The sequence below is a fragment of the Chrysemys picta genome, chromosome 7 (assembly GCF_011386835.1).
Source record: "Chrysemys picta bellii isolate R12L10 chromosome 7, ASM1138683v2, whole genome shotgun sequence".
Classification (NCBI taxonomy): Eukaryota; Metazoa; Chordata; order Testudines; family Emydidae; genus Chrysemys; species Chrysemys picta.
Genome location: NC_088797.1, coordinates 24,716,767 through 24,730,962, shown reverse-complemented (window position 1 = coordinate 24,730,962; position 14,196 = coordinate 24,716,767). Strand labels below are relative to the sequence as shown.

General features: G+C 48.1%; 1 protein-coding gene across 3 annotated transcripts in view; it reads right to left on the bottom strand.

Annotated features, from left to right (window-relative positions):
• The window catches only part of DNAH12 (dynein axonemal heavy chain 12), a 181,279-nt gene that overhangs the window by 120,670 nt on the left and 46,413 nt on the right, over positions 1–14,196 (bottom strand). For all 3 annotated transcript variants that reach the window (XM_065550977.1, XM_065550978.1, XM_065550979.1), the window contains exons 18-20: positions 12,976–13,161; positions 12,357–12,557; positions 134–328 (exon numbers count right to left, since the gene is read on the bottom strand). In XM_065550977.1, coding sequence (XP_065407049.1) covers positions 134–328; positions 12,357–12,557; positions 12,976–13,161 — 582 coding nt within the window. The remainder of the gene's footprint in view (positions 1–133; positions 329–12,356; positions 12,558–12,975; positions 13,162–14,196) is intronic.

Genomic DNA, 14,196 nt, shown 5'->3' with positions numbered 1-14,196 from the left:
TTTAAGTCTTAGGTGTGAGTGCAGGTATAGTTCAGTTCATTGAGTATTGTTACTACAAAATTATTGATAAAAATCGAAGGAAGATAAAATTCTATTCTTTTGGGGCCAGTTTATTTCTGAGTCAATATATTACCTTAGGGTCTTTGGCACAATACTTCATAATGTCCCTCCAGTATCTGTCTACAGTCTGGAAGAGACGTCCCTCTTCTGGCATCTGTTGCATGATGTCCTCAGAAGAAAAGATGGGCTCCAAGTAAAGCCACTGAGCTTGCACTTTCAACCATTCATCAATAGTCTCCTGAATTCGAATAAGACGGTCTTCCCATTCCTTAACAAACATATTAAAATTATTGCCAGGATATAGTCATACCAAATAAAGTTAAAGAGAGAATCAAAAGTAAAGAAACCAAATCTTATGGACAGGACAACATTTTCTGTCCCCCAAGAAGACTTAATATAAACAGAAAAGTAAACCACTAGGAAGATTAACGTTCTTCCTTATACATGCATTACCTAAGCTGTTTGAAAAGTCTAACCTACCAGTAAACTAGTTTCCCAAAGTGCTGATAAATCCTTTGAATGGAGTTTCAGATCACTTCACTATTATCATATTTTAATAATTTTATGTTTAGATAACATTCATTATGATACTGGAGACAAATCCTACTCACCTCTCCATAGCCAGGAGAGTCTGGCTCATAGCAGAACTAGGACAGATCCACATTACAGTAGGGGGGCATGATTTGAATGGTCTGTGTAAAGAGTACACACCACCTATGCTTCACTGAGCCCATCGGTGTGTGGGCTCCCTACATACAACTACAAAATGAGATTTAGGGGTGGTGTCAGGTACCGCAGATCCACCAGATATTCCCCTGATTGGGGAGGGGGGGAGGGTGCAATAACTACTGAGACTATTCTAGCTCTGAGGGTTAAAATAACAGCTGCAGAGTGGCTCCACTCCTGTTCAGCAGCCTGGGGAAAGTAATTCCTTCCTCTGCCAGCCCATCAGGAATTTTCCAGTGTACAGCCCAGCTGCAAAGGCATGCCCTGAGGCCATAATTTGGCTTATAAAGACTAGTTCAGCTTTTGCGAACAGGGGCTGCTAACAGGGAGTTTCGCAAGGGAGTTCTCCAGGTGAAGGAGGAGCAAATACAGGACCCTTGGGGTAAGTGACTGTCTGTAGTGTGTGTTTGTTTGTGTTTGGGGGTTACTTGCTGTGTGCTGAGCTTGTGTTTGTCAGTCTGTTTGGTTGGTTGGTTGTTTGAAGGACCTTGTACTGTGGATGGCAGTTGGAAGCTGTGAGCTTCAAAGGAAGGTCTGAAGGCTAGAAGCCTCTGGTAATTGGCTGAGCCTTAATCAGTGGGCGGGGCATTCACCCAAGCCAGGGCTTTATAAAGCAGCACACAAGCAACCAGGGAGCTTTTGCGAACAAGGGCTGCTAACAGGGAGTTTCGCAAGGGAGCAGGAAGGGAGCGCGGGTCCCTTGCCGGTTCTATCTTAAACCCTTTATTCCCCTTAAAACCTATAGCCCAAACTACATTCAAAACTTCTTGCTTTAAACAACCCCTTCATTAACTAGGAGAAAATGCAGGCAGAAGCCCAGCAGCAGAGTGGGGGCTATCCAGTTTATTGCACTGAGTGCAGCATGTATGATTACCTGCCCCGTGGACGGGTGGCGTATGTGTGCATTCGGTGCAAGGAGCTCCTGGCCCTCAGAGACCACGTATGGACTCTGGAGGCCAGGGTGGTGGAACTGGAGGAGCTAAGGGAGGCAGAGAGGTATGTTGATGAGGCTTTCCAGGACACTGTAGAATTGTCCCACCTCCGGTCAGACAGCCCCTGCGCTGTTGAGGAGGATGAAAGGCCTATGGAAGCAGAGCAGTCAACGGGAGCAGAGGGAAACCTTCTCATAGTTGGGACCCTCCTTCGAGACGGTGCTGGGGTTGCCTCTCGCACTGAGGTTACCTCTCCGAGGGAGGGAACTCCAGTTGCTAGGAAAAGGCAGGTATTAGTATTGGGAGATTCGATCATTAGAAACGTAGATAGCTGGGTTTGTGATGACTGGGAGAACCGTATGGTGACTTGCCTGCCGGTGCGAAGGTTACGGATCTCTCGAGGCATCTAGACAGACTTATGTGTAGTGCTGGGGAGGAGCCGGTGGTCGTGGTACATGTAGGTACCAATGACATAGGGAAGGGTAGGAGAGAGGTCCTGGAGGCCAAATTTAGGCTGCTAGGGAAGAGACTGAAATCCAGGACCTCTATGGTGGCATTCTCAGAAATGGTCCCAGTTCCACGCGCAGGGCCAGGTAGGCAGGCAGAGCTTCAGAGTCTCAATGCGTGGATGAGACAATGGTGTAGAGAGGAGGGGTTTACATTCATTAGGAACTGGGGAAACTTCTGGAATGGGGGGAGCCTATACAGGAAGGATGGGCTCCACCTAAACCAAAGGGGAACCAGACTGCTGGCACTAAACATTAAAAAGGTTGTAAAGCAGTTTTTAAACTAGGAGATGGGGGAAAGCCGACTGCTGCAGAGGAGCATGTGGCTCGGACAGAGACTTCTCTTAGGGGAGAGTCTAATGATAGAGAATCTCCAGGTTATAGTCAGGAGCAGAGGATGGAAGAGGATAAAGTAGGGGCCAGATCAGATGATAAACATTCACATAAAAAAGAATTTGACACATCAGAAAAGGGCAGACAAATAAACAGTGACAAGTTTTTAAAGTGCTTGTACACAAATGCTAGAAGTCTAAATAATAAGATGGGTGAACTAGAGTGCCTTGTGATAAAGGAGGATATTGATATAATAGGCATCACAGAAACCTGGTGGACTGAGAGCAATCAATGGGACACAATCATTCCGGGGTACAAAATATATCGGAAGGACAGAACAGGTCATGCGGGGGGGGGGGGGTGGCATTATATGTGAAAGAAAATGTACAATCAAATGAAGTAAAAATCTTAAGCAAATCCGCATGTTCCATAGAATCTCTATGGATAGAAATTTCATGCTCTAATAAGAATATAACATTAGGGATCTATTATCGACCACCTGACCAGGACGGTGATAGTGATGATGAAATGCTAAGGAAAATTAGAGAGCCTATCAAAATTAAGAACTCAATAATAGTGGGGGATTTCAATTATCCCCATATTGACTGGGAACATTTCACTTCAGGACGAAATGCAGAGATAAAATTTCTCGATACTTTAAATGACTGCTTCATGGAGCAGCTGGTACGGGAACCCACAAGGGGAGAGGCAACTCTAGATTTAGTCCTGAGTGGAGCGCAGGAGCTGGTCCAAGAGGTAACTATAGCAGGACCGCTTGGAAATAGTGACCATAATACAATAGCATTCAACATCCCTGTGGTGGGAAGACCATCTCAACAGCCCAGCACTGTGGCATTTAATTTCAAAAGGGGGAACTATGCAAAAATGAGGGGGTTAGTTAAACAGAAGTTAAAAGGTACAGTGACTAAAGTGAAATCCCTTCAAGCTGCATGGGCGCGTTTTAAAGACACCATAATAGAGGCCCAACTTCAATGTATACCCCAAATTAAGAAACACAGTAAAAGAACTAAAAGAGAGTCACCGTGGCTTAACAACCATGTAAAAGAAGCAGTGAGAGATAAAAAGACTTCCTTTAAAAAGTGGAAGTCAAATCCTAGTGAAGCAAATAGAAAGGAGCATAAACGCTGCCAAATTAAGTGCAAGAATGTAATAAGAAAAGCCAAAGAGGAGTTTGAAGAACGGCTAGCCAAAAACTCCAAAGGTAATAACAAAATGTTTTTTAAGTCCATCAGACGCAGGAAGCCTGCTAAACAACCAGTGGGGCCCCTTGATGATCGAGATACAAAAGGAGCGCTTAAAGACGATAAAGTCATTGCGGAGAAACTAAATGGATTCTTTGCTTCAGTCTTCACGGCTGAGGATGTTAGGGAGATTCCCAAACCTGAGCTGGCTTTTGTAGGTGACAAATCTGAGGAACTGTCACGGATTGAAGTGTCACGAGAGGAGGTTTTGGAATTAATTGATAAACTTAACATTAACAAGTCACCGGGACCAGATGGCATTCACCCAAGAGTTCTGAAAGAACTCAAATGTGAAGTTGCGGAACTGTTAACTAAGGTTTGTAACCTGTCCTTTAAATCGGCTTCTGTACCCAATGACTGGAAGTTAGTAAATGTAATGCCAATATTTAAAAAGGGCTCTAGAGGTGATCCTGGCAATTACAGACCGGTAAGTCTAACATCTGTACCGGGCAAATTAGTCGAAACAATAGTTAAGAATAAAATTGTCCGACACAGAGAAAAACATAAACTGTTGAGCGATAGTCAACATGGTTTCTGTAAAGGGAAATCGTGTCTTACTAATCTATTAGAATTCTTTGAAGGGGTCAACAAACATGTGGACAAAGGGGATCCAGTGGACATAGTGTACTTAGATTTCCAGAAAGCCTTTGACAAGGTCCCTCACCAAAGGCTCTTACGTAAATTAAGCTGCCATGGGATAAAAGGGAAGGTCCTTTCATGGATTGAGAACTGGTTAAAAGAGAGGGAACAAAGGGTAGGAATAAATGGTAAATTCTCAGAATGGAGAGGGGTAACTAGTGGTGTTCCCCAAGGGTCAGTCCTCGGACCGATCCTATTCAACTTATTCATAAATGATCTGGAGAAAGGGGTAAACAGTGAGGTGGCAAAGTTTGCAGATGATACTAAACTGCTAAAGATAGTTAAGTCCAAAGCAGACTGTGAAGAACTTCAAAAAGATCTCACAAAACTAAGTGATTGGGCAACAAAATGGCAAATGAAATTTAATGTGGATAAATGTAAAGTAATGCACATTGGAAAAAATAACCCCAACTATACATACAATATGATGGAGGCTAATTTAGCTACAACAAGTCAGGAAAAAGATCTTGGAGTCATCGTGGATAGTTCTCTGAAAGTGTCCACGCAGTGTGCAGAGGCGGTCAAAAAAGCAAACAGGATGTTAGGAATCATTAAAAAGGGGATAGAGAATAAGACTGAGAATATATTATTGCCCTTATATAAATCGATGGTACGCCCTCATCTCGAATACTGCGTACAGATGTGGTCTCCTCATCTCAAAAAAGATATACTGGCACTAGAAAAGGTTCAGAAAAGGGCAACTAAAATGATTAAGGGTTTGGAATGGGTCCCATATGAGGAGAGATTAAAGAGGCTAGGACTCTTCAGCTTGGAAAAAGAGGAGATTAAGGGGGGATATGATAGAGGTATATAAAATCATGAGTGATGTGGAGAAAGTGGATAAGGAAAAGTTATTTACTTATTCCCATAATACAAGAACTAGGGGTCATCAAATGAAATTAATAGGCAGCAGGTTTAAAACAAATAAAAGGAAGTTCTTCTTCACTCAGCGCACAGTCAACATGTGGAACTCCTTACCTGAGAAGGTTGTGAAGGCTAGGACTATAACAGAGTTTAAAAGAGAAAAGACGGTTACTCACCGTTGTAACTGTTGTTCTTCGAGATGTGTTGCTCATATCCATTCCATTAGGTGTGTGCGCACCGCGTGCACGATCGTCGGAAGATTTTTACCCTAGCAACACCGGCGGGTCGGCTGTGGAGCCCCCTAGAGTGGCGCCTTCATGGCGCTGAATATATACCCCAGCCGACCCGGCGCCCCCTCAGTTCCTTCTTGCCGGCTACTCCGACAGTGGGGACGGAGGGCGGGTTTGGAATGGATATGAGCAACACATCTCGAAGAACAACAGTTACAACGGTGAGTAACCGTCTTTTCTTCTTCGAGTGCTTGCTCATATCCATTCCATTAGGTGACTCCCAAGCCCAACTTAGGTGGTGGGGTCGGAGTGAGACATTGCTGTGTGCAAAACTGCTGATCCGAAGGCAGCATCGTCCCTGGACTGCTGCACTAGTGCATAGTGAGCCGTAAACGTGTGGACTGACGACCAAACCGCAGCTCTACAAATGTCCTGGATCGGAACTTGCGCCAGGAAAGCCGTCGAGGAAGCTTGGGCCCTCGTGGAGTGAGCGGTGAGGTGTGGTACTGAGACACCTGCCAGGTCGTAGCAAGTCCGGATGCAAGACGTAATCCAGGAGGATAGGCGTTGTGAGGAGACCGGTGATCCTTTCATTCGGTCGGCCACTGCAACGAAGAGTTGCGTCGTCTTTCTAAAGTGCTTTGTGCGGTCAATATAGAAGGCCAGGGCCCTGCGTACGTCCAGGGAATGCAAACGTTGATCCTGGCGAGTAGCATGTGGTTTAGGGTGAAAAACCGGGAGAAATATATCCTGGTTGATATGAAATGGAGAAACCACTTTAGGGAGAAAGGCAGGATGTGGACGAAGCTGCACTTTATCCTTGTGGAAAACTGTGTAAGGGGGCTCGGATGTAAGCGCCCTGAGTTCAGAAACGCGCCTTGCTGAGGTGATGGCTACGAGGAAGGCTGTCTTCCAGGACAGGTACAGAAGTGAACAGGTGGCCAGTGGCTCGAATGGAGGACCTGTGAGCTTGGAGAGAACCAGGTTGAGGTCCCACGTCGGAACGGGCTGACGTTGTTGTGGGTACATCCGGTCTAAGCCCTTGAGGAATCTAACGACCATCGGGTTAGAGAATACCGAGGACGCGAGTTCCCCTGGATGGAAGGCCGATATAGCGGCCAGGTGAACTCTAATTGAAGATATCGCCAACCCTTGCTGTTTTAGGGAGAGGAGATATTCCAAAATAAGAGGAATAGGTGCGTGCAATGGGGACGTGGCTCGTTGTTCGCACCAACAGGAGAACCGCTTCCACTTGGCCAAGTATGTGGTCCGTGTTGAAGGCTTCCTACTGCTCAGCAGAATCTGTTGGACAGAGTGTGAACACTGTTGCTCTGCCTGGGTGAACCATGGAGCAGCCACGCCGTGAGGTGGAGTGATTGCAGGTCGGGGTGACGCAGCCGGCCATGGTTCTGCGTGATGAGATCCGGATACAATGGAAGCGGGATCGGTGTCTGAACCGAGAGTTCCAGCAGCGTGGTGTACCAATGTTGTCTCGGCCACGCTGGAGCGACCAGAATTACCTGTGCCTGGTCTCTGCGCAATTTGAGCAGTACCTTGTGGACCAGAGGAAACGGAGGGAAGGCATAAAACAGGTGGTCTTTCCAGGGAAGGAGAAACGCATCCGAGAGGGAGCCTGGGGCTCGACCTTGCAGGGAGCAGAACACGTGGCACTTCCTGTTGTCTCGAGATGCAAACAGGTCTATCTGGGGAAACCCCCACTTCTGGAAGACGGAATGTATGATGTCCGGACGGATAGACCACTCGTGCGTTTGAAAGGACCTGCTGAGTCGGTCCGCTAAGGTGTTCTGGACTCCAGGGAGGAACGATGCCGTGAGATGGATTGAGTGGGCGATGCAGAAGTCCCACAGGCGAATGGCCTCTTGGCATAGAATTGACGAACGTGCTCCTCCTTGCTTGTTGATGTAAAACATGGCCGTGGTGTTGTCGGTGAGAACTAACACACAGCGGCCCCGTAGGAGATTGAGAAATGCCTGGCACGCCAGGCGCACCGCCATCAGTTCCCGAACATTGATGTGTAGGGCTAGCTGAGGTGCAGTCCACAGGCCCTAGGTATGGTGCTCGTTGAGATGGGCGCCCCAACCCAGAGATGAAGCGTCTGTGACCAGGTGCAGAGAGGGTTGTGGGGCGTGAAACGGCATCCCTTCGCAAACCACATTGTGATCTAGCCACCATGTGAGGGAGGTCAGGACCGAGTTCGGGATTGTAACCACCATCTTCAGGCTGTCCCGATGTGGGCGGTATATTGATGACACCCAGGTCTGGAGTGGGCGAAGCCGAAGTCTGGCATGCCTGGTTACGTACGTGCAGGAAGCCATGTGACCCAGCAGGGTAAGGCACGACCTCACCGTGGTAGTTGGGAAGGCCTTGAGTCCTTGGATGAGGCTCGTGATGGTGCAAAAGCGATTGTCTGGCAGGATGGCTTGTGCGCGTCTGGAGTCTAGAACCGCACCGATGAATTCTATTCTCTGGGTAGGTTCTAGAGTGGATTTGTCCTTGTTGAGTAGGATACCCAACTTGTTGAATGTGCGCACTATTATGTGGACGTGATCGCGAACTTGTTCCTTGGTGCGACCGCGTACCAGCCAGTCGTCTAGGTACGGGAACACCTGTATCCCTTGCCGACGAAGGTACGCTGCCACGACAGCCATACATTTCGTGAAGACCCGTGGGGCCGAAGATAGGCCGAAGGGAAGGACTGCAAATTGGTAGTGCACCCTGTTTACCACGAATCGGAGGAAGCGTCTGTGAGGCGGGTAAATAGCAATGTGAAAGTATGTGTCTTTCATGTCGAGGGCGGCAAACCAGTCTCCAGGATCGAGGGAAGGGATAATGGCCCCCAGAGAGACCATGCGGAACTTCAACTTTACTACGAATTTGTTGAGTCCGCGCAAGTCCAAGATGGGTCGCAGACCTCCTTTGGACTTGGGGATGAGGAAGTAACGGGAATAGAATCCCCTGCCCCTTAAATCCACTGGAACCTCCTCTATGGCCCCCATGGCGAGGAGCGTAGAGACTTCCTGTATAAGAAGTTGTTCGTGAGAAGGGTCCCTGAAGAGGGACGGGGAAGGGGGGGAGGAGGGGGGAAATGAAGAAAACTGGATAGCGTATCCCCTCTCCACCGTGCGGAGGACCCAACGGTCCGAAGTTATAAGGGACCAAGCACGGTGGAAGTGGGAGAGGCGATCCCGAAAGGAGGGGGCTGGATCCTGGGGGATGACTGGGGCGCCGTCCTCGACCGCACCTTCAAAAGTTCTGCCTGGGGCCTGAAGGTGGTCTAGGTGGCCCCTGGTTCTGGCCAGGTTGAGGGCCGGTCCACCTTCTTCTACCACCTCGCCCTCGCCTCCGGGCCGAGTCCTGTCTCTGACGAGGCGGGGGGGGGGTAGAAGCGCTGAGGCTGCGGCCTAAACGGCCTGCGCTGGGGGCCCACAACATGCATCCCCAGGGAGCGCATGATTGTTCTCGAGTCCTTGAGGCTCTGCAGGCGAGAGTCCGTCTTATCCGAGAACAATCCATGACCCTCAAAAGGCAGATCTTGTAGGGTTTGCTGCAGCTCCGGAGGCAAACCCGAAACCTGAAGCCAGGAGATCCTGCGCATAGCGACACCCGAAGCCAGGGTCCTCGCCGCTGAGTCTGCAATGTCCAAGGAGGCTTGCAAGGAGGTCCGAGCCACCTTCTTGCCCTCCTCTACTATGGCTCCAAACTCCTCCCTGGACTCTTGGGGAATCAACTCCTTAAACTTCCCCATAGAGTTCCAGGAGTTGAAATTGTAGCGGCTCAGTAGCGCCTGTTGGTTCGCCGCTCTAAGTTGTAGCCCTCCGGCTGAGTAAACCTTGCGGCCAAACAGATCGAGCCGCTTAGCCTCTTTTGATTTAGGCGCTGCAGCCTGCTGGCCGTGGCGCTCTCGTGCATTCACTGATTCCACCACCAGTGAACACGGTTGGGGGTGGGTATACAAGTACCCACAGTCCTTAGACGGGACAAAGTATTTTCTTTCCACCCCTCTCGCTGTGGGTGGAATGGAGGCAGGAGTTTGCCATATCGTATCCGCATTTGTTTGGATCGTGCGGATCAGAGGTAACGCCACCCTCGATGGGGCATCTGCTCCAAGGATATTCACGATCGGGTCGTGAACCTCCACTATCTCCTCCACCTGTAGGTCCATATTACGGGCCATCCTACGCAGGAGATCCTGGTGAGCCCGAAGATCTATCGGAGGGGGACCCGTACAGGAAGTGCCCGCCACTGCCTCATCCGGAGAGGAGGAAGAGGATGCCTCCGGTGGCACTGGATCCAAGGGGGGGTCCTGATCCCCCTGCTCTTGGGCCGGGGCATCACCTGCACTTGGGTCCCTGGTGTCGGGTGGCGTGGACACCGAAGCCTCCATGCCTCCTGGCGGAGGCCGAGAGATGGTGGATTCTGGGGCCCTTCTGACCGAGTGACCCGAGCGAGAGGTCGATGGTATTGGAGCCCCTTGCTCTTGGTGGTACGCCCACGGGGTCCAAAACGACCAGTGAGATGGTCCCTGAGAGTGGTCCTCTGCCATCTCTTGCCAGTGGCCGAAATTTTGTTCCTCGGCGTGCCCTTGAGGGGGGTATGCCGATCTCGACAGGTCCTCCGAGGAACGAGACACCGATCTAGACGGCCATGGCGGTGCCGAGAGAGATGAAACCATCCCGGTGGGCTGCGGTGCCGCACGGTGCCGGTCCGGAGATGATCTATCTCTGCGCGGTGCCGGCGATCGGTGCCGGGACCGCGACCGGTGCCGATGACCTCGTCGGTGCCGGGAGTCGGATCTGGACCTCGACGAGGACCTGGAGTATGCCCGGTGCCGGGAGCGACCCCTCGACGTCGAGCGTCGACCATAGCGGTGCCGAGAACTACGTCTCGACGTTGATCGGTGCCGACGATCATATCGGTGCCGAGACGAAGAGCGGTGCCGCGAAGAAGATCTTGGCCGCGAGTACGACCGGTGCCGAGACGATATTCGGTGCCGGGACTGCGAGCGGCGTGGGGACCTGCTTCGGGACCTGGATCGGTGCCGAGGTTCCAGCCCTTGTGATGGCGGGCGCATCAAGGCAGGTTTCCCCCTCGACTGGACCGGGCGAGTCAACGGTGCAGTCGGTGCCGGTGGTTGAGGCGGTGCCGGCTCCGTGAGAGCTATTAAGTCTCTCGCCGCCGCGAAGGTCTCTGGAGTCGACGGGAGGCACTGTATCACCGCCGGCCTGGGGGGAGACGCTATTTGCACCGGACTCAACGGCCTCGGCGCCGGAGTCGACGGTGCCGGAGGCACCTGTTTTCGTTGCTCCACCGGTGGACGCGGCTCTACCCCCGACACTGGGGGAGCTGGCGTCTTCGGCACTGATGTCCCCGTCTTATGGGCTTTTTTATGCCCTGGGGATAAGGACCGGCGCCGAGGCACTTGCTGTGTCTGCGGTGCCGACGAGGTCCGGTGCCGGGGAGGCTTGTCTGACGCCACTCGCGTGGTCGTCGCAGCCGGTGCCGCCGGGGCACTGCGCACCGAGGTGCTAGGTGCCGGGGCCTTGCTCGTAGAAGGAGCGTCCGGGCTAAGAGCCGCCTCCATCAGAAGTTGCCTGAGCCGAAAGTCCCGCTCCTTCTTGGTTCTCGGACGGAAGGCCTTACAGATTTTACACTTGTCTGTCTGGTGTGACTCTCCCAGGCACTTCAGACAGGATTCGTGCGGGTCGCTCGTGGGCATAGGTTTAGCGCAGGAGGCGCACAGCTTGAAGCCGGGAGCGTTGGGCATGAGCCCGGCCCCGCGGCCGGGGGAGAAAGGGGGAAGACGACCCCCTTAATCCCCTGGACTATTTAGAACAACTTTAAAACTACTTAACTAACTTACAACAAACTCTAAGACTATAACTATAACTACAACTATGATACAACAAGATAAGCTAGGGAAAGTGGAGAACAGCTAAGCAGCGCTCCACAGTTCCAACGACCGTCAGGGGCGGTAAGAAGGAACTGAGGGGGCGCCGGGTCGGCTGGGGTATATATTCAGCGCCATGAAGGCGCCACTCTAGGGGGCTCCACAGCCGACCCGCCGGTGTTGCTAGGGTAAAAATCTTCCGACGATCGTGCACGCGGCGCGCACACACCTAATGGAATGGATATGAGCAAGCACTCGAAGAAGAACTGGATAAATTCATGGTGGTTAAGTCCATTAATGGCTATTAGCCAGGACGGGTAAGGAATGGTGTCCCTAGCCTCTGTCTGTTAGAGGATGGAGATGGATGGCAGGAGAGAGATCACTTGATCATTGCCTGTTAGGTTCACTCCCTCTGGGGCACCTGGCATTGGCCACTGTTGGTAGACAGGATACTGGGCTAGATGGACCTTTGGTCTGACCCGGTACAGCCTTTCTTATGTTCTTATCTTATGTTCTTATGTAGATCACCGAATACTTTAATTAAAGATAATGAAAACATCATTATAATCATCAGCAAGAGGGGTCAGAGAGTTTATATAAAATGTTAGTTTCCCAGATTAAAGTGATTCGGATATTCAGGACATTCTCTCTGCTGCTGTTGGTCCAGGAGGAAGAGACAAACCATGAGTGGGAGAGCAAGGGGGAATCTCAACATTAAAAAAAAAAATTAAAACAACTTGTAAAACATTTTATTTAGAAACACCCATGATATCAAATTTTGAAAAATTAAATCCAACGATAATGACACAATAATAAAACATTAGGGCAACTGTATAGTTATCACTTGAATATAAGTGGCCATTTTAAAAAGCAAATAAACATATTGCCTCTCATACCTTGATTTCTTTTTCAAAAGGTTTAATGAAAGGCGATCCTCTCATTGTTTGAGTTTTTACAATCTGATCATCTAGAACAGTCTGAATCTCATCCACTGCTGACAGAATACTAACTCCAGTCTCACGATAAATGCTTGTATGGAAGGAAACAGACTCCCATATTTCCATCATAGCGTGCATAGCTTTCTCTAAAGAAAACTCCTATAGTATAGAAAGGAGATATTTTATAGTCACTGCACTAATTTTCTTTGATTGACACATTCAATATATAATCTCACATACCTAGATAAATTTTAGGAGAATTGTCACTAGTACTACCAGCATAACACTGTTTTCTTTTATTATTTTTCTTAACATTTCATTTGTTGAAGCATAACAAAATAATACAGTTAGGTAACACTGATGCTACAACACAAAAGTTATAAATGCAAACAAATTCAAAGTTATAGCCAACACTCCATCCAAAAGGTCATGTTGTTAGAGATTAGCTCTCAACAGATGCAGAAAGTTATGTACAACAATAAAAGGAAAAAAAGTCATTATAATAAGTCCCAGAAACCAACACACAAACATACTTCACTTTTCATTTGTTTCTTAAGAGATTTACTCTTGTGCTCACCTTACTTGCGCCTACACTTATGGTTTCAAATTGCTCCAGGTAAGGGGCTAGGTTCTGCTTTAAAACTTTTCTTAGGGTAGTTCCAGAGTCTGGAGTTAAATCATATCCTATTATATCTGACATCTGTTGCCAGTGGCGAGTCCTTATGCCTGGGTTACAAAGGATAGTCACCGTGGGGATATTCTCCTAGTTGAGAAAAATATTTGCAAAACAGAATTTCATCTATGTAAATACAAATTGTGCAGATAATGTGAATTACGATCCACTTATATTAGCTCACCCTCTTTTCCCTTTGCAGCTAAACTCTGCATTTCAGCTAATACATCCAGAGAAGTTGAATATTAAAAGACTGTCCATAATATACATATCTACTATTATTTTCAAAACATAATTCCACTGACTCTCTGGATGATGGGCCACTGTTCCTGATATCTAACAATCTTTTCAAACAATGTTTCCATATCAATCTAAAACCTGTCTATTATAGCACTTTCGTCAGTGGATCTGCACTGATGAAGAATTATAGGTAATAATTTTGCTATTGTACATGCGTTACCAGAAGGCTTTTTACCTGCCAAGACACAAGTTCAGATTTTCTCCTGCAACAACTGATGACATGAGTGACTTCAATTACGGTAATCCCTGAACAGTACAGATGGCTTCTTTCAATGCACTGCTTCAGTTGTTACCAAATGTTATTCATTAATTTTTTCTGAAGAAATACAGAACCACGAACTTAGGTCTTGGCAGATGCATAAAAAATTAACTAATTTTCAACTACATTTTGTATTGAGATATACTTTCATATACAATTGTTCTACTAGTAATCTGAGAAAAAATAATATTTTGTATCTGTGTACTTTTTAAATTCCAGTTTATTTTTAAATGCAAAAGGCGCACATAGTGATGCTTACAAAGCCTTTAGCTGCCTTTATGTCTAATTTTCAGAATTCCCTATTACAGTTCTTATATATGCCTCAAAATCTGTTTCTTTTACTGTTGCTTTTTCCATGGCAGGAAGTAATCTTTTTGTTATTTATATAATGTGTAAATTAAAACATATTATTAATAGACTCTTTGGTTATTCATATACCTGAAAATTTGCAAAAACTTTAGGGGTGAAATCCTGGCCCTACTAAAATCAGTTGAAGTTTTGCCATTGATTTCAATTGGTCCAGGAATTCACTCTAAATGCATAACTTATCACTTGGAAAGCATGAC